General features: G+C 44.8%; 1 protein-coding gene across 2 annotated transcripts in view; it reads right to left on the bottom strand.

Annotated features, from left to right (window-relative positions):
* NPAS2 (neuronal PAS domain protein 2) overlaps positions 1 to 22,920 on the bottom strand; it is a 109,771-nt gene extending 86,851 nt beyond the window's left edge. For both annotated transcript variants that reach the window (XM_048325798.1, XM_048325807.1), the window contains exon 1: positions 22,563 to 22,920. In XM_048325798.1, the coding sequence (XP_048181755.1) occupies positions 22,563 to 22,876 (314 nt within the window). In that variant the 5' untranslated portion in view covers positions 22,877 to 22,920. The remainder of the gene's footprint in view (positions 1 to 22,562) is intronic.
* Between the last annotated feature and the right edge of the window lie 452 nt (positions 22,921 to 23,372).

Below are 23,372 nucleotides of genomic sequence, written 5' to 3'. Positions count from 1 at the left end.
AGGCTCTGCATCTTGAATGCTCAAAGCCATGAAGAGTGTGCCAGCCAAGTGGCTTATGGCCACCAAACAGATGTGGTTGATTTTCCTGCTTCTCCTGCACTGCTTATCTTTACTGCTGGTTCATACTCCTTCTGTGAGCGAGCTAAATTCTGTAATTTTGCAAAAAACCACAGCCAACCTTTCCTTTTTTTCTTTTATTTTCTGATAGAGAAAGCTCACAGGAGTTCTGCAGAAGTTTCACTAGGTAGGACAGCAAAGGCTACTGGCAGAAGTGCACATCTAGGAGCAGGGAACAGGGGCTGGAAATCTGGCATTTGTAAATGGGACTGGTCCTCCACCACTCAAGTGCACTTGGCCGCAGCATGGACTTAATTTAAGTTGTAGTCTGTTGTGACACCTCATCTTTCAGACGTCAGTAGACTTCACTGTGAATCCTCTCAGTTGATCATAGCAACTCCCCTGCATGGCCTCGCAGGGAGGCCCAGTTTGGGGTTGTTTAGGCTCAAGAAGAGGAAGCTCAGGGGGAACCTCATTGCTCTCTACAACTGCCTGAAAGGAGGCTGTGGTGAGGTGGGGGCTGATCTCTTCTGCTGTGCCTTCAGTGAGAGGACCAGAGGAAATGGCCTTAAGCTGAGACAGGGAAGATTCAGATTAGATACTAAAAAAAAAAAAATTCACTGTTCAGGTGGTCAGGCATTGGAATTGGCTGCCCAGGGAGGTGGTGGAGTCACCATCCCTGGAGGAGTGCAAGAGGTGTGTGGATCTGGCGCTGGGTGATGTGATTCAGTGGTTTAGGGGTTGCAGTGATAGTGCCAGGTGGGCAGTTAGACTGGATGATCTTGTAGGTCTCTTCCAACCTTGATGGTTTGATGATTCTATGATTCAGTTGGGCCAATTTGTGTCAATTTTGCCACGAAAAATAGAAACTGAATTGCAGAAGAAGACTATCACCCTTCCCAGGCAACAATGACAGCATTATTCTGAGTACTAACAATATTAGAAAAACTATGCAAGATTACACTATTAAATTGAAATAGTGTAATTTTAAATTAAAAATCAGAATCTCTTTCTGGGAATGTTCCTATTTTTTAAAAAGAAAGGAAAACTCAGGAAACTACAGGCCAGTTAGTCTCACTATGCTAAGGCACATGGAAAATAAGGAGGTGACTGGTGACAGCCAACATGGTTTCACTAAAGGCAAATTGTGCCTGATAAATTTTGTGGCCTTCTACAAGGGTGTTACAGCAGTGGTGGATGAGGGAAAAGCAACTGACATCATCTCCCCGGGCTTGTGTAAAGCATTTGACTCTGTCCCGCACAATGTCTTTGTCCCTACACTGGATAGACATGGATTTGATGGATCACTCAGTGGGTAGGGAAGTGGCTCAGTGGTTGCACTCAAAGAGTCGTGGTCAACAGCTTGATGCCCAAGTGGACAAGTAGCATTCCTTGGGTTCAGTACTGGGACCAGTGCTGTTCAACATCTTTGCTGGTGACATGGGCAGTGGCACTCAGTGCACCCTCAGTAAGTCTGCCAACAGCACCAAGCTGTGTGGCGCATTTGACACGCTGGAGGGAAGGGATGCCATCCATAGGGACCTGGACAGGCTTGAGAGGTGCGTCTGTGCGAACCTCATGAAGTTCAACAAGGCCATGTGCAAGATCCTGCACCAGGGTTGGGGCAATCCCAAACAAAAACACAGGCTGGGCAGAGAATGGATTAAGAGCAGCCCCGAGGAGAAGGACTTTTGTGCTTACTGCCCTAAAAGCCAACCATATCCTAGGCTGCACTGAAAGAAGTGTGACTAGCAGGTCAAAGGAGATAATTAAGTCCCTCTACTCTGCTCTGGAATATTGAGCTCAGCTCTGGAACCACCAACATAACAAGGACATGGACCTGCTGAAGTGAGTCCAGAAAAAAAACCCAAAACAATAAAATAATCTTATTTCTTGTTAAGTCTTCCTTTCATCTCACACTACGAACCATAGAAATCCTGGAGTTTTTCCCTGACTTTGATCACTGCATTACCATGACAACAATGTATTTATTGTAGTCATTATAGATGGACTTCAGATGGTAACTGGATCCCTCAAAAGTCCATGAGTGAGCTTTTGCTCGCCAAATACCAAGATGAATTAAAGAAATACTGTCTCCTGAAGAGCTAACAGGTAACTTATTTGCTTTCAATTCTTTCAGCCAAGTCCACAGCCTTCCATCAGTTGAAATCTACTGACTATTTTAATTATATGGAAAACAAGATCAAACTTTTATTCACCACTTTGCTTTGCTTTTTGCTGACTGAAACCTGTAATCCGGCAAGTTAATGCATCAATCTGACAGGATGTGACATATGGACATCACTAAGATTTTTATTCTTACTGTTTACGTTATTCTACTTTTCAGAGTTTTCCAGCCTTGCACAGCAGAAGGAAAATGCATAAAGCTTTGTTCTTAAAGAACTCACAACTAAAGGATGCTATTTTGCATACATACATGCTTGGAATGTAAAAATATGTGATAGAAACAAGACCCATTACTCTCCTGACGACATTGATGCATGAGGGTAATCAAGTCACTTCAACAATAAAAATAACTTCAAACTTAAGCACAAGTTTTAATACCTTGTAGAATTAAAGGTATAATACAAAACAGCACATGCAATTCCAGCTCAACAAGCAAGACTATGCAAGATTCTTAAAGTTTGTGTTTCCTTAGCATAAAGAATATCCAAGCAGACTATGAAAGTCTTTTTACACAAGATTTTGTAGATAAATTATAAATATACAGTAAAAGTTTCATTAATGCCTGTCAATCTGCTTCTAAAAGATGTAATTAGAAGATCAAAAAACTAATTAGAAAGTCTGTTTGATCTAAAGAGTTTGGTTACATACTGACAGTCTTGAAATAATTTGTATCAGAAAGAAAGCTTTATATAATTCTGAACTTGAACAACTGTTATTTTCTAAGATACAAAAATGGCTCACAGTTCTTTAAAACAAAAATTATACCACTAAGGTAGCCATAAAAACCAGTTGTTATTAGTAAGAGAAAATCTTTATTAATCTGTTTAAACCAGCTAAAATGTGTAATTTAAAATCTCAAGAAGATGATTTAACCATACCAAAACCAATGTTTTCTAGCAGCAGAAACACCTGAAAACAAACAAGAACGTTTGCAGAAAATATGGATTTTATATAGGGGTACCCTCATTGGAGCTCTCTCAGCTCTTGCCTTTTCTAGGGAGTGGTCTGGGGACAGCGCCTGCCAGGAAGCCTTGCCTGGTTCTTCCATTTTCAAGAATCTTTCTTGGTTATACAGAGCATTTACATGATTAAACCATTTGGGTTGAAATTCTGCAGTCTGGTGTCTGCCTGGGAATTTTAATTACTCCTATTTTCAGCCAGAAGAGTTAAGAAGTAGAGGTGATATATTCATGAGAAAAGTTAGTCTTTGCTTTGCAGGTGTGTGTGCTCTTTGCAACAAGGATATCCTCATTTAAAAATCTGCCCAGATTTGCCAACGTTTAATAAAACTGAAGCTTTTACCCTACTACATGGAGAGTAAAGTTGTTATTTCAGTACTGATTTGGGCCAGGCTAAGCTTGCATTGCTGGAACAAAAGTGGTCACATCCTTCCCCTGCCCATCCCAGCTTATGCCAGTAGTTGTGAAGTGACTTAGTGAACTGATTGTGAACTGCCAGCCAATCAAGCTGACTTAAAGTGACCAGCAACAACAAATCAAAAGAATTATTTGATTATAGGATGATTACTAAACCGTTAAGTACTGCATAATAATGACTATACAGGACGGGAGTAGATCAACATCACACAGGCAGACTTAATTATACTATTTCCTAATTTTTGAGTGCTCAACTTTGTATCTGTAGCAGTTAGCATTCAAGGCAGTTTCTGTGAGTGTGTGACTTTGCTAGGTCTTTCAAAAAATGGAAATCTCACTATTTGGCATTGTTGTGACATTTCCAAAATATCAGCAGCTTTCCACTCACTTCAGCTAACAAGCTGTGTCAGCCAGAGTGGTCACAGGGTCCTGCTGTAGGTAGGCACTATGGGCTGCAGTAAGAGGTAGGGGTAAGATGCTCTCCTGCTGGGCTTTGAGGCAGCAGAGAAGCACCAAGTTTTCCAGCACTGGGATGCCCTCCCAGATGTCCACATGGGCTAGCTTTTCCTTCCTGTCCTCCCTGACCGTCAGCTTGATGCCTCCTTCTGTACCTCAGACTCCTCCTCACACCAATTACACACTGCAGGATGAGCATGTGCTCATCTCTATTTCTGGCTGTCCAAGTCCCAGGTACTTCCTAAGAAATTCTGAGCATCACCCTCCACTTTCCAACCCCACTTTCAGATTTTTCTCAGCCCAAAGACCCTTCTCCTCCAACCTCTTTCTCCCATGTTGCCTCCTGATCTCCCTCTTCCAGGCTCAGCTCCATGCTTGTTCCCTTCATGACACCCTCTTCTTCCAGCTGTTCACACTACTCCCTCCTTACCCAAGCTTGTACTAAGGGCTTCTTTTTCCTCACTGCCATGGATTACAGCTGAAAATTCCTTGTGTCCCTTGCTCCTTATCCATGCTCCTTCTCCTACTGGTCATCATTTTCAACTCCATCCATGCTCACTGTTCCCACTCCTGCTGGTCCACTTTTCCTCCCAGTGCACTATGTCTTTGCCTTACCTGTGCAAGCTCCTTGAGTCAGTCTCAGCCTTGCCTCCATTTCTTCACCCAGCAGTGCCCCTCAAGCCCCACTCCTCCTCTCATCCAGAAACGGAAAAAGTTCAGCAGTCACTCTAAAGTGGCTTAAACTCACACTGGTTCAAAAGGAGATCCCTTGTCTTCCTCCCACCCCTGCAAATTGTGGAGTTGCACAGTGACCAAGCTTACGAAAATGCAACAGCTGACAATTAACCCATCCACATAAAGAAAAGGTTAAATTTTAGCAAGATCAGCTTTCTGCTCTGACACACTGGTGTCCAGAGTTGGGAGTAAGGCAGGATCATCCGTTACAGTAGCAGCAGAGATGTACATGGATGTGTTGGCTTGACCTTGGCTGGATGCTAGGTGCCCACCAAAGTTGCTCTATCTCTCCCCTCCTCAGCTGGATAGCAGACAGAAACTACAACAAAGGTTCATGAGTTAAAGAAGGGGAAAGAGACTGGAGATCACCTGCGCATTACTGTCAAGGGCAAAACAGACTCGACTTGGGGAAATTAATTGAATTTATTACTAATCAAATCAGAGTAGGATCATGAGAAGTAAAACAAATCTTAACACCACCTCCCTGCCACCCCTCCCTCCTCCCTGGGCTTAACTTTATTTCTGATTCTCTACTTCCTACCCACCAGTGGCATGGGGAGACAGGGAATGGGGGCTGCAGTCAGTTCATCACATACTATTTCTGACACTGCTTCCTCCTTGGGGAGAGGAGTCCCTCCCTCGCTCCAGTGTGGGGTCCCTCCCACTGGAGACAGTTCATGGAGGACTCCAACAGGAGTTCACTAACCACCCCAGCGTGGGTCCCTTTTCCACAGGGTGCAGTCCTTCAGGAACAGACTGCTCCAGTGTGGGTCCCCTGCGGGGTCACAGGTCCTGCCAGCAAACCTGCTCCACCGTGGGCTCCTCTCTCCATGGTCCTGCCAGGAGCCTGCTCCTGTGTGTGCTTCCCATGAGGTCACAGCCTTCTTTTGGGCATCCACCTGCTGTGACATGAGGTCCTCCAGAGGCTGCAGGTGGATCTCTGTACCCCTGTGGTCCTCCCTGTGCTGCAGCAGCACAGCTGCCTCACCATGGTCTTCAGCATAGCCTGCAGGGACATCTCAGCTCCTGGAGCACCTTTTCCCCCTCCTTCTTCACTGCCCTTGGTGTCTGCAGAGCTGTTTCTCTCATTTATTTTCACTCCTCTCTTCTCTGGCCACAATTACTCCTGCCCATAACTGTTTTTTTCCTTCCTACATATGTTATCCCAAAATCTTTGCTGTACCTTTGCTGACTGCCTTGGCCCTGGCCAGCAGGGGTTCTGTCTTGGAGCCACTTGGCATTGGCTCTGTCAGACATCAGGGAAGCTTCAAGCAGTTCCTCAGAAAATACACACCCATAGCCCTCCCATCACCACAACCTTTCCATGCAAATTCAATACAATGGATTAAAGCAGTCTTGCAACTATGGCTTTAGCCAAAATCGATAAGATTTGAGGAAGCAATGGGAAATCACTCTTAAATGGAAAAATACACTATACAGGCAGTGCTGCCTAAGCTCATGCCAGAAACATCTTATGACTCCCAGTCACTGCTTTGTTCTTCAAGACAATTGTTTGCAAGAGGTGTCATGCTTTGGCAGAGTGAGAGGAAATTCACATCAAATAAATTTCTCCAAAAGAAACCTGCAGACTAGCTAAACTAGGAAACAGGACTAGGAAAAAGCATCAAAAACGTTATTAACTCCAGAATAACATGCAAAAAAAAAGCCTGGCCTGAAGTGAGACGTTTCCTACATTATAATCCCCGAAAAACATGCGACTTCCACTCTAGTCACGCTCCTGGTCAAAGCACAAGAAGAAATGCAACAATCAAGGCTATTCATCACTTAAGGTTTTGGAACCCATTATCCATATTCTATTTAGGTGTAGTCTGTGTCAAATTTTGGGGGACACTGTCAGTGAGGAATGTGGAAGAATTTTCAATGAACCCTATGTTGGAAACACCTTTCTGCCAACTCTAGTATATTCCCCTGAAACATTTTGTTGCTTGGATAGCTCATTCTACTCATGGAAAGAGTTTAGTTTTGCTAGCAAAGTACCTGCACACAACATGCATCTGTTAGAGAAAGTTACCACTGTGCCCTTACACGGGCTACTGTCAGCAAAGACCTTTAAGAGCAGACAAGATCTGGCCTCACCAAAACAACTTTCCCACAGAACCATTTCTGAGCTCCCTCTGCAGTGCCTTTCTGTTTCCTTCTCTGTGTTGCAAAACATTAATCTAGATTCATAATTCAGATCCTCAAAAGAAGTGAAAAGGGTTACATCAGTGCCTGAGTCAGTTTAAGTTTTGCATGCAAAACTGTGAACAAACATTTTTCATGAATGAAGTAGCTAGAAAGAGCCAAAAGGTTTGGGTATGTGTTCACTGCTGACAAATACTTATATTTCAAAAACCTTCTGTGGCTGATGCAACGTGAGAAATTCTCAGAGGACTTAGCATACAGCACCGTCTCCACATGCAGATAGACAAAAGTATTCTGCAAAAGAACACTGTCCTCTTCTTAGGGTGCCAGATGGGTGAATCTTAAAACTGACAAACATGAAGTTGCAGAGCAACCAAAAAATTCTAATTATAAACCTACTTTACATCATCCAAGCCGCATGCAGAGCAATTCAAAATAAGGAGAAACAGAAGAACAAATGGGTAGATGAAAGCAGAAAGTTCAGGTCTGCTCCTCTTCTTGAGACCATATACAGACAAAAAGCTGCCTCCCAGAAGAACAAGGCCCCTTTGTAGCATGCTGGTTTTCAGACAGTACATCTTACTTCACAGCTGCCATGCTACCGCGATGACTGCTCCCTTTCCATCCAACCCATCCTCGCTGCTCTACACATGAGTCAGACTGGAGACCTATTCAACCCCTAAATATGTGCTTAAGTCTTTCCATATTCAGGAAAGAAACGCAGATGAAATTGTGAGTAATGAAAAGCATGTGCTTAAGTGTTTACCTGAATAAAGCTACTCTGCTGAATTTGTGCTAAAATGTTAAGCACGTCAGGCAAACTCAGGATCTTCTGCAGCGCTCCTGTTTGCAGAGCCTCTGCCATGAAAAGCACAGTGTCCCAAAGGGGGAAAAAGTTTTTTCTGGAGACCAGCCCAGAAAGAAAGCAGCCATCAGATCAAAGATAAGTCTTACCTCCCCCGCTACACCCCTCACTTCCCCAAACAGCAGATCAAGGCAGAGGAGGACTACAAAAAGGGAAAAAAATAGATTCTTTTTCCAGCAGAAAAATGAGACGTTCCCCCAGCTCCCTTGGTTCCTCCAAGCAATGCAGCTAGGAGCAGGCTGTTGCTTGCCTGAAAGCTCATAGACCACAAGATGTGAAGTCATTGGAGTGCCAGTGTCAAGTTATTTATTGGCATCTTCCGCCTCCAAGCCACTTCACAGCTTGGCAGTATGCAGGAGGGTGTTCAAACTGACCACAGCAGGCTGACCTTTCTGCTTCCACAGACAGAATGGTCTCCAGCCCCCATGATTCAAGAAGCCATGGATACTTTTGTTTGTTCGTCATTATTCATTAGATTTGGGAGACCGAGCTGTTTAAGCTCAAACTTCTTGGAGTGAAGAAAAAAATGTTGCACATTTTACATTATCTCTTGCAAATATGAAAGCTTGCTGCAATCTTCAAACACAATATTTATGATTCGGTCTTTCAGCCAAATCCACTTTTGCATAAGGATACACAGCTGCTGGTACCCAAAAGTACGATACTTCCCAAATATATCTTTGCCTTTTTAAAAATCATTCTAGAGGCTTGAAAATAATATTTTCTTTCATTGTAAGTGAAATCTCTAGTTCTGATGTTTCAAAGACAGTCTGAAATTAGCTGGGTTTTGTGTGTGTTTGTTTGTTTGTTTGTGCACAAGAATAATTGATTAAATCAGCACAAGCGTAACTGATTATACACTCTAACAAAACTACTGAAGAATTCAGCAGCAAAACCAGCAGTATCATGAAGAGCCATACCCAATTTTTATGCTTACATCTCCTATATGGAATCCCCTCTTAATTACACAGTAGCAAATTTGAAATGTGTCATCACCTCCCACCACCAGATATCATAGATTTTGAATGAATGTAACCTGCATTTTTCAACACTGTTAAAGACATTTTTTAAGACGTCTCTTTAAACTTTTTCATTAAAGGGGAAAATTTGCATAGAGGAATATTTAAACACTCGCAACTTACAAAGAATGTCAGCCCTCTTTCATTAACCAGAGCAATGACCCTCTAATAGTTTCACACTGAGAAAAAATATGGCAAGAAAAAATATGCAGAGAAATATGTCAAGTCTAATGCCAATTAGGACTTTGAAAATACATATATTATAGACTGGTCAAATGAAATGTGAAATTCAAAGTTAAAAATTGAACTTAAATCCTTCAGACCTCTGAAAAATAATCTATTTTGAATGGAAATAGAAAAGCTATCTTTATCAAATTTCTCATTCAGTTGACAACAATAAATCTATTGTTCAGATGCAGTTGAAATGGGTCTTTGGAAGAGAAGGGTTTTAAGAAAATCAAATAGAAATTGCATCAAAGAAGAAATGCTTCTTTAACTGTCATTACTCTCTATATATAGCCTGCAGTTTTTGATTCATTTTAGGTTTTCCAGAGTAGCAGGCAATTGGACACCGTGAAAAATTATTTTTTATCATTCCACTAAGAGAAAATGTGTTTGCTTGTTTAAGGGAGAATAAGTGAGTTTAGTGTTGTCTTTTACTTTAAGTATGTCTGCAGGGATCCAGATGCTGAAAAACAGTAAGCTGATAACTTTCGTTTGAAATGCTATACATTAAGACGCCATACACCTACTATTTATTTCACAAGCATGAATTAGGTCTTCTGAGAAAGAACACAAATTTCAGTCAGACTTGCAAGAAAATAACAATACTTGGAACTCTCAAAATGCTTTCCATCTGAAAAATGCAAACAGTTAAGAGGTAGCAGGGTGGGGGAGAGAACTGAGCCACTGTGAAGGACACCAATGGAGCCAGGACATCCAGGGAGAGCTCCAAAGCCATCAGGTGCTGCACAGCTGGAAGCAAAGTGACAAGGTACTGCCTGATGTATCCTAACCACAGAGCTGAATCAATGCCCAAAAAACCCTTACTGTAGCTCCTCTTCCTGTCAATGGTATATTTAGCATCCCAGGGCCCCCTGTTTCGTGCACCCCTCTGACACCTGGTCATGACTGGCACCCAGAATTGATCACACCCTACAATACTCTGTAAAGCTGCCCCAGTTTATGGATCAGAGACGTGATGCACAGAAAGCATTATGTATGCGGTCTAAGCTCATAACATTGCACAGTAAAGAATTATGAATAAAACCTATTTCTCTGGAGATTTCCAGTTTTGTCACCCTCAACAAAACCCCTTTTACACAGACTTCAAAATCTGCGACTATTTTTTTCTGACTGCAATACTATGCCAAATATTTATCAGCCCAAAACTCAATTTACTGCTGAAACCCTTCATCAATACTTCAGAGGAAATTCTAAGATTCTACCCAGAAGAAGAGGAAGGATTACTGAGATGAGTATTGTGCAAATAAATCTCTGCCTGCATCACCAATCTTACAAACTGCTGCTTTGCCCTAGGCAAGCACCTTAAAATGAGCACCTGTACATAGAAGGGGTCTAAACAAGCTAAATGAAATTCCTGGAAACATGCATGATGTGTATCAACTTTTTACAGTGCTGTAGTCAGAGAAGGTGAGAATAGCAGACTGAAACAGAGTGTGAGACAGTAAGAGCAGAGAAGAAAGGAGGAGAGGGCAAGGTGGGAAGTAGAAGGTCCTAAGACCTGACAGAATTAAAAAGAAAAAAGATCCTAGTAAAGGAAGCTAAAGATTCAAAACCAGAAAAATAAAAGGAGAGGGAAGGGTTAGAATACAAGGTGAGATAAAAATCTAAAATTAAATTACAAAAAAAAAAATCAAACCCAGAAAGTGAGAAAGTTTAGACATTTCAGAAACTCGAGTCAGTAGTTCTCTGTCAGCCAAACTCTCCTTGATTTCAGTGGGAGTTTTGCCTTAATGAGGACAGCAGGATAGGCACCAAATGCAGCTTCATTTCTTATACTTGAATTACAGCAAGGTATAGAAAGATATTCTGTTGTTGAAAAAGATGATGCATTTTTGAAGAAATATGGATGTTAGAGGCAAGGCAGTATAAATGTAATTGCTACAACGCGCTGAGTTACATCAGTGTGCATCAGCTGACAATAAGGTCCTTTGTGCTGGAAAGAAAGAAAAAAGATGAAAAAAATGACTGGTGCCACTCTACAAACAATCAAATTAAAGGCCCAGAATTATTCCAGCAAAGTTTCCACTGACTTCAGTGACAGCCTGGTGAAGATTATTTAGTCTTTCTTATAAAAAATATAAATACAGGAGTGACTACAAGTGACCTATTTATTTTTTATCTGTTTTGCTTTTGCTGAAATTGTTGGAAATGCACTCAGCTGCTTTACAGAACTATTGTTTGATTAGGCTGTTTATGTGAAACTATCTTTCCCAAATATTGTATTACTACATGGAAAAGAAAGCATAAAAAAAGTAGATTGGAGAATAAAATACTCTTCTCATCTTGGTAGCCAAAAATAAAGCAAATTATAACAACTGATTGTTTATCTGATGAACAGGATGAAGATTTTGCTTAAGCAAATAGTGGCCTTAATGGTCCATGTAGAAATCACATAGCTGTCTTCCCCTCTATAAATGATAAACTAAAGGAACCCTCACTGGAAGTGTAACTGGAATGTGGGTATGCCTCTAATTTAAAACCTTTCCCTGTTTTATATGTCAAAACCACGAACAGACAAAATACCACAAGTAAAATCCATAGAATTACCAATGAAAACACCAAGGCAGATATTTTGTATGAGAATTAGAAATAACAGAGAAATATCCTATCTCTAGTTGATCATGCTGCACACAGTATTTATTATTGACTAGATTTTGCAAGCAGACCATTCTTATGCATAATATGGGAAATATGTCAATTCTCCCATAAACTATTAATGAGAGGTGTCCCACCCAAACCAATAAGTCTAGGACATGCTCAAAGTCAGATTTATTCAGCCTCTGACTCGATCAGATAACCAGTAATGCTCAGATTTTGCACAGTTACATCCACCTGTTGATTTAGAGATTACAGGTGGAAGCTGCCTTATTAAAATTGTTTTCCAGCTTAAAAATTTGACACACCTAACAGAGGGAATCAAGAAAGAAACAGTCTGAGCTGCTCATCAATGATAAAAGGATAATAAATAATCAAACTCAATTATTATTGTTTGCAGGGCTAACATTATGCTTAAAGAAATTAATTGCCATCTGCAAGCCTGTTAAAATTGATTACAATTTTCTCGTGCTAGTTTTCTTCCCAGTGGTTGAATAGTATTGTCTATTTTTAAAAGAAAAAACCAAAGCTGCTTGAATAATAAATTGTTTATCCATTGATAGAACAAACCATAGTGATGAACTTTAAGAATGGTTACCAGATTAGAAATGAGAGTGAAAAACAAGTACTTTCCTGTTCAAGGCTTTGTTTTTAACGTCTTTTTATTTTTAACTAGATTGAGTGCTGATTACAGAAAATTCAAGGCTACCCAGACATCAGGCTGCTCAATTGACTGGAAAGTTTGAGGACTTCTCTAAAAAGTGAGGTCTGTGCATGAAATTAAATCAGTATCACTGGTCCCAGATAATTTCGGGGAAAGAGAGGAAAAGGTTAATATTGCTTATTAAATAATGTTAAATGAGATCAAACAAGATGCACAGGATTCAGGAGGGCTCTTGGAGCTCCGGTTGTTTCCCCAGGCTGCTTATGCAACCTTGTTTGTGCAGGCAGTGCAAGGCCCTGCCATTTTATTACATAAGGTAGCCCAAAAATATACAGCTAGGCAGTTGTGAGCTCCATTAAGTGCTGCATTGGAGTTTCTGTATCAGTTAGCATCTGGAAATTTTAAGAAACGATGAGAAGGACTTAGGACATTGCTGAGTTTGGGATTGGTGCTTGTTGTTTTAATAGCAATAGACTTCATCCAAAAGCCAGCAAAATACCATCAGCGTGAGCTGCGTTTGAATACATCATGCTTTGACCATTCCTTAAGTGAACAGCAATACAGCCTTTGGTTTAGCACAGCTGTGGTAAATGCAATCCATGGCTTTAAAATCTGCCTTTGAGATGATTAAGCAAATTGTCTGGTTTAGTAAATAGCAGTCAACATGACGTTTTTGTTTTAACCAGTGCTTAAACGCAGTGGATAGCTGAAGAAATTTAATTCCCAGCCCACTCATTTTCAGTTCAGAATGTCAAAGCCTGGTCTTGTAGAGACAGATAAAACCCCTAACTGCAGCAACACCTCCTCAGGGAAGATGACCACCTTGGCCCAAATCTTCTCCCTGACACGGGGCAGCAGGGAAGGCTGGGGAAGCCTGTGTCAGTGGGGCAGGCATGTAGCAACAGTACAATCTCCCAGCAGGGACTTCCTCAGCCAGGCATTGTATCTCGGTATTCACTGCCTTCTGGTGGGATTGCTTCCCTGAATGAACTGCTTTCTGAATCTACTTGAAACCAAGAAGATAATCCTCAGCATGACTGCACAGCTCCACAACAGGACACCAGGGGGTGCGCTCAAGCATCCTACCCTGCTTTTTGCAGTACAGTTCTGCATCATGCCTTGGCTCTTCTTCGGAGCACTTCAACTAGCTCCTCCTAACCAGCCCATTCCATGGTAGATGTGCTGTAATGGGGCCAGCCCTAAGCAGTGAAGGTACAAGCCACCAGTAGCATCTTGGTCTTGGGAACTGAGGGGGGCCAGATGCTGGCCCACTTCAATTTGCAGAGCAGACACAGGGAGACCACCTGGCTCAGCAGCCCCTCTCAGCCATGGCCAGACACAGCTGCTGAGGAGAGAGTACAAGAACAAGGCAAACCAATGGTGGCATTTCTTCAGGATACTCACCAAGCTTCCAAAATATGCAGCTCAAAACTTCCTAAGCCAGAGGCAGTGGTTTTAAATTTAATAGCCCTTGATGGATTTCTCTTCCATGAACTCATCCAATCACCTCATTAGCTGATGTAACCTCTCAGCATCCACATCCTGTGGTGAGGAGCGCAGCAGTCTGACCACGCCATGTGAAGAGCCGTCTCCTTTTGTTTCCATTCCTGCAACTGCCTGCTTCACCCAGTGCCCTCTGGTGCAGTTGCTGTGATCAGTCATTCCTGGTTTGCCTTCTCCATGCTTTGCTTAATTTTACAGATGTTTGTTGCATCACTTTATCAGCATTGTCAGAGTCCTCAGACAGGAGTCACTCTGTTTCTCTGATCACCTTTGCTACGTCCCTCCGAACCTTCTCCCTCACCATTATACATCTCTGAGGTGGGGGAATCAACAGCACAGGATACTGAAGATATGGCACATCATAGCTGCTACAGTGAAATAATGAGGATTTTTTTTTATTATTTTCCATCCTTTTAGAAATAATCTTAATGTTCTATTTCCCTTTGGTTTTTAAATCACATCTGCACATTGCATTTATTGTTTTTTTCTGAGTTGTCCATGGAAGATTTTGTCCAAGCTTCGGCATCTTCAGTAACCTGTAGCAATTAATTTCTATGATTATAGATACATTTTTTCTATTTATTTTCAACCTGACATGCATATTACATTTATCTCACATGAAGATACTCAAAGAGAAAGGGTGATGGAAATGTCCCAGTAGATGACACTCTGTCATGCCAGCACTTCCTGTACATTTTGAAATGAGAGGTTTCATACCTGAACTTCCAAATTTCAATTCTGATCTCAAATGTACATACATCCTTTAGGTTTTTTTTCCCATATCACATTTCACTTGGCTAGAAATCTTCTATTTTATGCAGATCCCTAAGAACAGCAGTAAAACAGCTGAAAAACACCTTCTGTCATAATCAGGCCAGCAGAAGCCCAACTGTTTTACACAGACTTGTGCCCAAACAGGAGGCCAGATAACCACCCTGTTCCCACCATTTACATAGTCATTTTTGGAGTATCCTGGCACTCGAGGCATGCTACCTGCCACACAGACACAGGAGAAAGAGATGGCATTGCCTCAAAGTGCTTGCAGGTAAAGGAGAGGACAAGAAACAGTGGGCAGATAAAGTACTATAATAGTGGTATTATAATATGGCAATACTATTTCCTAGGGACAAAGGTCCAAGCTCACCACTTGTGGAAGGTATCTTTTCAGCTTTATACCGGCTAGCGCTTGTATTTCAATGCCTTAGAAAGCCTCGAGCAGCCTTGAGAGGTAGCACGGGCGATCTAGCACTTTAGTAGCTCTAAAATCGGTACCTGAATCAGCTGCAGAGCAAATACCATCAGCAGAAGCAAAGAGGGAGAAATATAGCTCCCTGCTCGCTCAATTCCCTGCAGTTAGAAGCCTTCAAATGAGACAGACGACCAGAGGTGTTTACAGGAAGGTAGCTGAGCTGAGAGAGAGCCTTTGCCTCCCCTCGACCATCTTTTTATTCGGAGAAGGGGCAAGGGGATGACTGGGGGCGGACCCGGGGTGAGCGGCCAATCAGACACTGCTGAAGAGTCTGAGTTACATTTGGCTTTGCCCGCGCTTGGAACAAAGGAACTCGGAGCACATGTCTTTGGGAGGGGGGATGGGAAGCTCAAAACAGGCAGCAACAATTCCCTATTTTTTTTTCTTTAAAGCTGGGTTGTAACTCTTAGTAACTTAAAAGTGCATAGAACAGTAACAAAACAATAGTGCAAAATATAATTGTAATCTATCGTCCCTACAACTCGACAGTACCTAGGATGCCTTTAAACTAGTTCCCCAGTCAAAACTCAGGGGTTTAGTCAGGACATCTATGGTATGGAGTATCAGGACAAAGATTTACAAAATACAGTGCAAAAACCTGAGTGCAAAACAGTGCAACTTAACTTAAGGGATTAACATAAAGATCTGCAGTAGGGGGTTTACATGAAGGTGCAAAATCAGGATTCTTTTTACGGCGTCTCTTCCAGGAGGCAGTTTTAACCTCCTTAACTTTTGAGGAAGTGACATAAGGTTTTACCCAATTCCCTGGGATCCATCTCAGTCCTTGAGGGGTAGATACACTGGCATACCCACGTCCCCAAGTCACAAGTTTGTACGGTCCTTGGATTTTTTGAGTCTCTGGGTCCCGGATCAGGACTTCTGGATTTTCCTGCAGTTTCTGTCTCCTGGTGTTCTGGAAATGACGATAGATGGGAGGGTTTGGATCCTCAAAGGTGCCATTCAGGAAGTTTATGGTAAACAGTGCTTTGCTGAGTCTGAGGACAGGTGAGTTGAGTTTGGTGGTCCCTGATTGTTGTAGCAGCATTCGCTTGAGGGTTTGATGGGCACGTTCAACAATGCCTTGTCCAGTTGGGGAGTGAGGAATACCTGTAACATGTCGAAATCCCCACTGCTGACGAAAGTTTTTAAACTCCTGGGAGGTGTAGGCAGGTCCATTATCAGTTTTTATCTCCTCAGGTATACCGAGCACAGCAAAAGCTTGGACAAGATGTTTTTCAACGTCCTTAGCCTTTTCACCTGCATGTGCAGAGGCATACATAGCACCAGAGAAGGTATCAATAGAAACATGAACGTATTTTAATCTCCCAAATTCAGGGAAATGTGTGACGTCCATTTGCCACACTTCACCGCTATTAATACCTCTGGGATTGACCCTCATGCCCAGTGATGGAAGCTGTAGCTTCTGGCAGTTGGGACACGTTGCCACTATTGCTTTTGCCTGTGTCCGCGACAGATGGAACATGCGGATAAGAGCGGGAATATTTTGATGGTACATGGCATGGCTCAATTTTGCTTGTTCAAAAACTTGGGGGAGCTTTGGTAAGTTGGCTGATAGAACTATGTCTGCTGGCATAGCCAGAGCATCAGCTCTACGATTACCCTCTGCAATAAATCCTGGCAGGTTTGTATGTGACCTCACATGCATGACAAAATAGGGATGCTCTCTGTGGGAAACCAGATAAATTAATTTTGAGAGTAAATCATAAATTTTCTTGTTTGAGATTTCTTTTAGGAGAGCATGCTCAGCTCTAACAGTTACTCCAGCTACATATGCTGAGTCTGTGACCAAATTAAAGGGCTCTTTGAACCTCTCAAATGCTCTAACAACAGCTGCTAATTCAGCTACTTGTGGTGATCCCTGGATTACCTCGATGTCAGATTCCCACTTTTGCGTCTTTGGATTTTTCCATGTGACCACGGACTTTTTACTTTTTCCTGAGGCATCAGTAAAAACGGTAATCGCATCGAGGGGTTTTCTACTTTGAATCTCTCGAGGGATGAAAGAGAATGGCAGATTAAACATGTCATGTTTTGGGTAATGATTTGAGATTTGGCCTGAGTAACTATCTAATGCAAATTGTAAATTTATATTATTTTGGAGCAGGTGATCTAATGCGTCAGTTGTTACAGGTAAGTAGATGCATGCAAAGTCACATCCTGCCAGGGTGCGGAGCCTTGCTCTACCCTTCATGATAATTTTTGCCATTAGTTCTTGTGGCTGTGTGATGGTTTTAGGAGGTTGGAGTGGAAGGAATACCCATTGCGTCCGCCATTACTGGAGACAAACAAACTCGGAGAAAAGCGGTTGGGGGGAGGGGTTTTTTCCCGGGCTGCGAGCACGTGGCAATGGCTGACCCTGGGAACAAAGAGATCAGGGGAGAAGGGGTTTTTACGCGCGCTTGAAACATGAGGGCTAGAAACTGGGGAAAAGGCAGTGGAGAAGAGGGGTTGGGAAGGTCCTGGGATGGGCTCCGGATTCCCATCCAAGGCAGGGTGCTGAGGAAGCACGAGTGAGCCAGGAGGACGATAGCTCTCCTGTGCTGAGAAGCAGTCTGCTCTAGCTGTGTTTTCCAGCGTAGGGGAAGAGGGGTCCGGGATACAGGGGTTGGAAGAGGGTATGAGGGAATTAACAGGGGGGTTTTGCAGTGGCTTTTCATGTACTGCCTTTTTCTCCGGCAAAGCATAACTTAGTAACAGGAGAGGAAAGAATTTTGAAACTGTTTCATCTCCTGCACGCCTCAGAGAGGAGAGTTTTCTCCCCACCTTATCCCAAAATTCAGCAGATCTTATGTCTTCGGAGGTCAGATTAGGAAAGTACTGAAAAAGCCATTGTACAAAAGATTGAACTAGATTTTTAGGGTATTTATGCCCAGTTAAAGAAAGGTAACTTTGAACTTGGTGGTATATTTCTCTATGGTGTGCAGAAACTTCAGATCCCATTATGAATGCACACGAAACCTCAACCCCTTACTCACGAAAAAGGAGGAAAAAAAAGAGAAAGTTTACACCGGCACCAGCTTAAGACAGGAGCCCCTAAACCAGCAGGGAAATACTCACCAGAATTCTGGATTTATCACAGGAAAGCAGGTCCGGAGAAAAAAAAAACGCGAGAAGGGTCTTCTGCTTTCCAGCCGTTCCCTCGCCACGTGGCGTGGGGGAGGGTACAGGCTGAGGCTCTGGGCTCGATGTTACACAAAAAGTAACACCTCGCCACACAGAGCTGGCACAGCAGGATGTGCAGAGCTAACTCCAGCAGACACACAGCTGCCGGGACACCCTGAAAGTCTCTCAGAACCGGAGTTCAGAGACAGCACGCTGGGCGCCAAATGTGGAAGGTATCTTTTCAGCTTTATACCGGCTAGCGCTTGTATTTCAATGCCTTAGAAAGCCTCGAGCAGCCTTGAGAGGTAGCACGGGCGATCTAGCACTTTAGTAGCTCTAAAATCGGTACCTGAATCAGCTGCAGAGCAAATACCATCAGCAGAAGCAAAGAGGGAGAAACATAGCTCCCTGCTCGCTCAATTCCCTGCAGTTAGAAGCCTTCAAATGAGACAGACGACCAGAGATGTTTACAGGAAGGTAGCTGAGCTGAGAGAGAGCCTTTGCCTCCCCTCGACCATCTTTTTATTCGGAGAAGGGGCAAGGGGATGACTGGGGGCGGACCCGGGGTGAGCGGCCAATCAGACACTGCTGAAGAGTCTGAGTTACATTTGGCTTTGCCCGCGCTTGGAACAAAGGAACTCGGAGCACATGTCTTTGGGAGGGGGGATGGGAAGCTCAAAACAGGCAGCAACAACCACTGACCTAAGTTTTGTGAGAGCTTTATTTTTCTAAAGTCACAAGTGGATTTTAAGACTGGAGTAGGATTAAAACTAGCACTGGGGATGCACAGACTATTCCTCTCAAATGTGGCAGGCAGCCTGCAATAAACACTGACTTCTGCCTGGTCCTTGGATAAGGGAATAGAAGTGTCTTTACCAAAGTGTAATTAAAAACAATGTTTTGGTTGGACTGAGCTGTGCTTCATGGTTTGCCTTCAGGGGGAAGAGACATAGGAAGAGAAGCATAAACCCCAGTGTATAACCCTCTATCCCCCAAATGTACATTGAATTTATGTGGACGAGGCCAAGAGAGCCATTCCCCTAAATCCCTCAGTCTAATCTGCCAACATCCTCAAGCCACCATGAGATAAATACAAGGAGCAGAGAATGAACCACATCTGCAGCTTCTCAGCTCCTTATTCAGAGCATGAGCCTACATGACCCACATCCCTTGTCACCCCCTTGCCTTTCCTGCCCTGCAGCTCTTGTATTTCTGAATTCAGCTGGCAATATACTGTTATATATATATGTATGTATGTATGTATGTATTCTGTGGCCCATAGCATGTCACAATGGCTTCAGTCCCTCCCGAAAAAATGCAATGCCAAAAGCAGCACTGCACAAATAAACCCACCTCCATCTATGCTTTCTGCTTAAAAGCTATTACATGGTGTTTCCTTGTCAAACTTCAGTAGTCAGACTCATAAAATGAGCCTATCAGCTGATGTTGATTACTGACTGAATGAAATTAGCTAAAATACAAATATTCGCATGGCCTCAGCCTAAGTTTTCAAGAAGTTTTATTAAGATCAAGGATCGACAGACTAACAGTTAAGCCAAATCTAGGAAAATTATTTTTTTATACAGATGATTCCACTACAAAATCTGCGACTCAAGTGCATCTGCCCTAAGAGCCTAGACACAGAACTATAAACACAAATGGAAGTTACTTAAGTTCATCTAAGACAGAAAGAAAAGCAATTAAATGCACATAGAATGTATATTTGACTGTTATTTTTAACTGTATGACATTTACCAATCCAGGGCAGAGGCAAAGAAGTAGAGGCAGGGGCTGAAAAACACAGCAGACAGTGTGGGGAGGAAAATGAGAAGGATGAAAAAGTAGTAGTACCATGCCCTGGTTATTGAAAGACTGGAAACCACTGGTTTTGCACGCTCAGATCTCCTGTCTCTGTACACTACAAGTCTCAACTTCCTTCTTCCCACCATTCCTTCTCTTGGTCTGGGTTTACCACCCCTATCTACAGTTCTCTGCACCTTGTTCCCAAGCTTTGTCATCTATGACCCCACAAATCCTTTGTCTCAATTCTCTGCTCTTCAATTTCTCCATGTCTCCATCACCAGTACTTCTCAGTTCTAGTCCCACAATTTCTTATCACCATGCAAGTGAATTAAGCAGTTTCCTCCTCCACCCTTCCATGGCATCACCAGGCACACTCTGCCACCGAAGACACAGTTGAGAAAGTCTTCAACTCTCCGTCCTTATATGCTCACTGTAGAAGCTACACCTTGAAAGAACTGCAGGTAAAGTCCACTCAGCCCATCAGCCACCAACTGCAGTGCTCTCATCCTTCCCAGGAAAGGGAGCAGTTGCTCAGCTCCTAACAGTGCAGGGATGTTCAGCATGCCTTGTGCTGAGAGCATCTTCAGCGAGGGCAGTGGTCAAGTGCTCAACAATTCCTCTCCCAAGAGCACACACCCTGAGCATTGTGACAAAATTATAATGGAGATAAGTTCCGGAAGATTGTCAGAGGCTTAACATAAGGCACACCCCCATCACAAGACTGATCCCAAGCCAAATATCTTTTCCCTGCTCCGAAACACGATGCCACAAGAATTCAAGTCTCAAAGAAAGTGCTTTTTAACATAGCCAAAAAATTTCAGATTCCCAGAAAGATCAAGATCTCCTAATATAGGATGTATACCTAAACCATCTTCACCAAATGCGTGGTCAAAGAACCACCAAAGTTTTCTTCTTACCATGTTCTCAGAAATAACCGAACCATCTAATCTGGAACTTCCCAAAGACAGTCTGTCTTCAGCAGACACTCAACCTGGAAAATAATCAGCCTAGGCTTAAGCTTAGCAAATGCATAAGCACCTGACAGCAGAGCACTGTACTAGAAAGCACTAGGTATTTTTAATTGTAGACAACATTGCTGCCTATGATAAAATAACAACTTTTTCAAGGGCTCTGGCATGCTTCAGGGTGGACACTTGGGCAAAAAATCCTAATTCTGCAAAGTATAGTCTGTGGATTCAACCCTGCAAACATGCAGGGAGGCACCTTTATTTGTGAGGGAAAACAAATTTAGGCAAGCCCACCGTCTCCAGGCTTTGGTGCAGGGCACAGAAGTGCTGCCAGCTTGGGGAATCACCCTGATGTCACATACCTGGTTCTAGAAAACCTTCATTTTCACATCTTCAGTGAAATAATGTACAGTTTGGCAATCACATTCACCAAATACTCCTGGCCGTCTCTGCAGAACACCGTTGTGTCCATATTTATCCACTGAAATGTATGCAGGATTGGGCCCTCCACCAGCTGACAGCTCTCAGAATCAGACGTGGATCAGTGGATGGATGAGCTGGCTATGTCTGGACACTGTGAACTATAATTATTTAGTACCACCAAACTAAACCCACAGGTTAGTGCATTAACATCTCACACTAGCGTGAATGAGATAATTTTCCAATTCAAGAGGCAACCACTTGTTGAACTGAATGCTCAGGTTGGCTGTGCCCATCCAAGACATCCCTAGAGCCCTTCTGGAGGTTTAGCGCCATGAAAAGATCCAAGTTCCTCTGCTGATTGTAATGCTTATAACCGCTAATTATTTCTGAGTCACTTGAGTGAAAGTAAGCTGCCATCCCGCAGACAGCTAAGAAGTACGGAGCAAAGTTTCTGGATGAGCATGCTTGTTAATTGACAAATCAGGCTAGTGACCATAGAGGAAAACACCACGGCACAAGTCCGTGTGAACCCGGTGCTGCCGTTCAGCCGTGGATTTAACATTTACCCCATTCCATACACGGAAGGAAACACGCGGGAGTCCTGCGCAGGGCTGCTGCAGCAGCAGGGCTCTCCCAGCACACGACACAACCTCTGCTCCCCACAGGAGCTTTCGCCCATTCAAAAACCCCACTGGTCCTACTGGAAGTTTTCCTTGACAAACACCATCCGGTCGCATCGCAGATCCTGTTCCAGTGTAGCCTACATGAACCCCCAAAATCAGGAAAAGTCCAACCACACCAAAACAAGATGGGGAGGAGGACTGCTTTGGGGGCAACTTATTTTCGCGAACGGAGGGGCCCGCCCGGCCGGAACCCGCCAGCCCGGCCGGGACAGACACGCCGCACATACCGTGTTCCCCACGGAAACTTTCCCGCGGCAAGGCCGATGCCACCCCGCACCACCGGGCGCGTCCGTCACCCCCGCGGAGCGTGGGGCGGCGCGGAGCTGTCCCCGGCCGCCGCCGCGGGGGTCACGCGTGGCCGAGCATCGCGCGTGGGTGCCCCGGACGGGCGCCCCCCGGGCGGGTGTCGCGGGTGGGCGCCCCACGGGACGGAGGCAGGGTCGGGGCCGCACGGCCGCGCGTTACCTGGGGTGCCGGTGCTGCGGGAGCGCGGCGGGGAAGCCCCAGCCACCGCCACCGCCGCCGCCGCCGCTGCTGCTGCTGCTGCTGTCCGCGGTGGCCACCTGGGCGCGGGAACCGCCGCCGGTGCTGGTGCCGGTGCCGCCGAGCTGGATGCCGCCGCTTTTCCGGTGCCTGCCGGTGCCGCTGCGGCAGCGGCCGCCGCTGCTCCAGCCGCGCAGGAGGCCGGCCTCGGGAGCCGGCAAACTCTTCCTTGCCGACGAGGAGCCGGGGACACTGCCCGCCTCCTGCCTGCCGCCGGTGCCGGTGCCCTGTCTCATGGTGCGCGGGGCCGCCGCATGCCGCGCTGCCGCCGCCCCGGGCGCCGCGGGACCCACGCGCGCCGGGGCCAGGGGCTCCGCCGGCACCGGGAGGCCGCCGGGATCCCGGGCTGCTGCGGGGGGGTGCGGAGGCCAGGGGCCGGGGGGGCTGCTGGCTGGGGCTCCCGCTGGGGCATTAAGTTGGACGCGCGGCCGGGAGAGGCAGGGCGGGCGCGGGGGCTGCGGGGCCGATAGTTCTCCGCGAAGTTGGAGCCCGGCGGGCGAGGCGGGGGCATCCTCTCCGCCGGCCCTTCATCGCCGCCCGCTGCCGCCTCCCCTCGCCTGCCCCCGCCGCCGGGCCACCGCCCCGCGCCCTCAGCCGGCGGCGCTGCGGGGGCGCGCTCCGCGCCCCGCGCCCATGGGCGCAGCCGCGGCCCCGGCGGCAGAGGATCTCCCGCGCCGGCTTCCTCCGCTGCTCGCTCGCCTTCTCCGGCAGGGAGCGGGGGGAGCTGGGGGG

The sequence above is a fragment of the Corvus hawaiiensis genome, chromosome 2 (assembly GCF_020740725.1).
Source record: "Corvus hawaiiensis isolate bCorHaw1 chromosome 2, bCorHaw1.pri.cur, whole genome shotgun sequence".
NCBI classification, from domain to species: domain Eukaryota; kingdom Metazoa; phylum Chordata; class Aves; order Passeriformes; family Corvidae; genus Corvus; species Corvus hawaiiensis.
The sequence above is the reverse complement of the archived record's forward strand: the minus strand, read 5'-3'. Positions and strand labels throughout refer to the sequence as shown.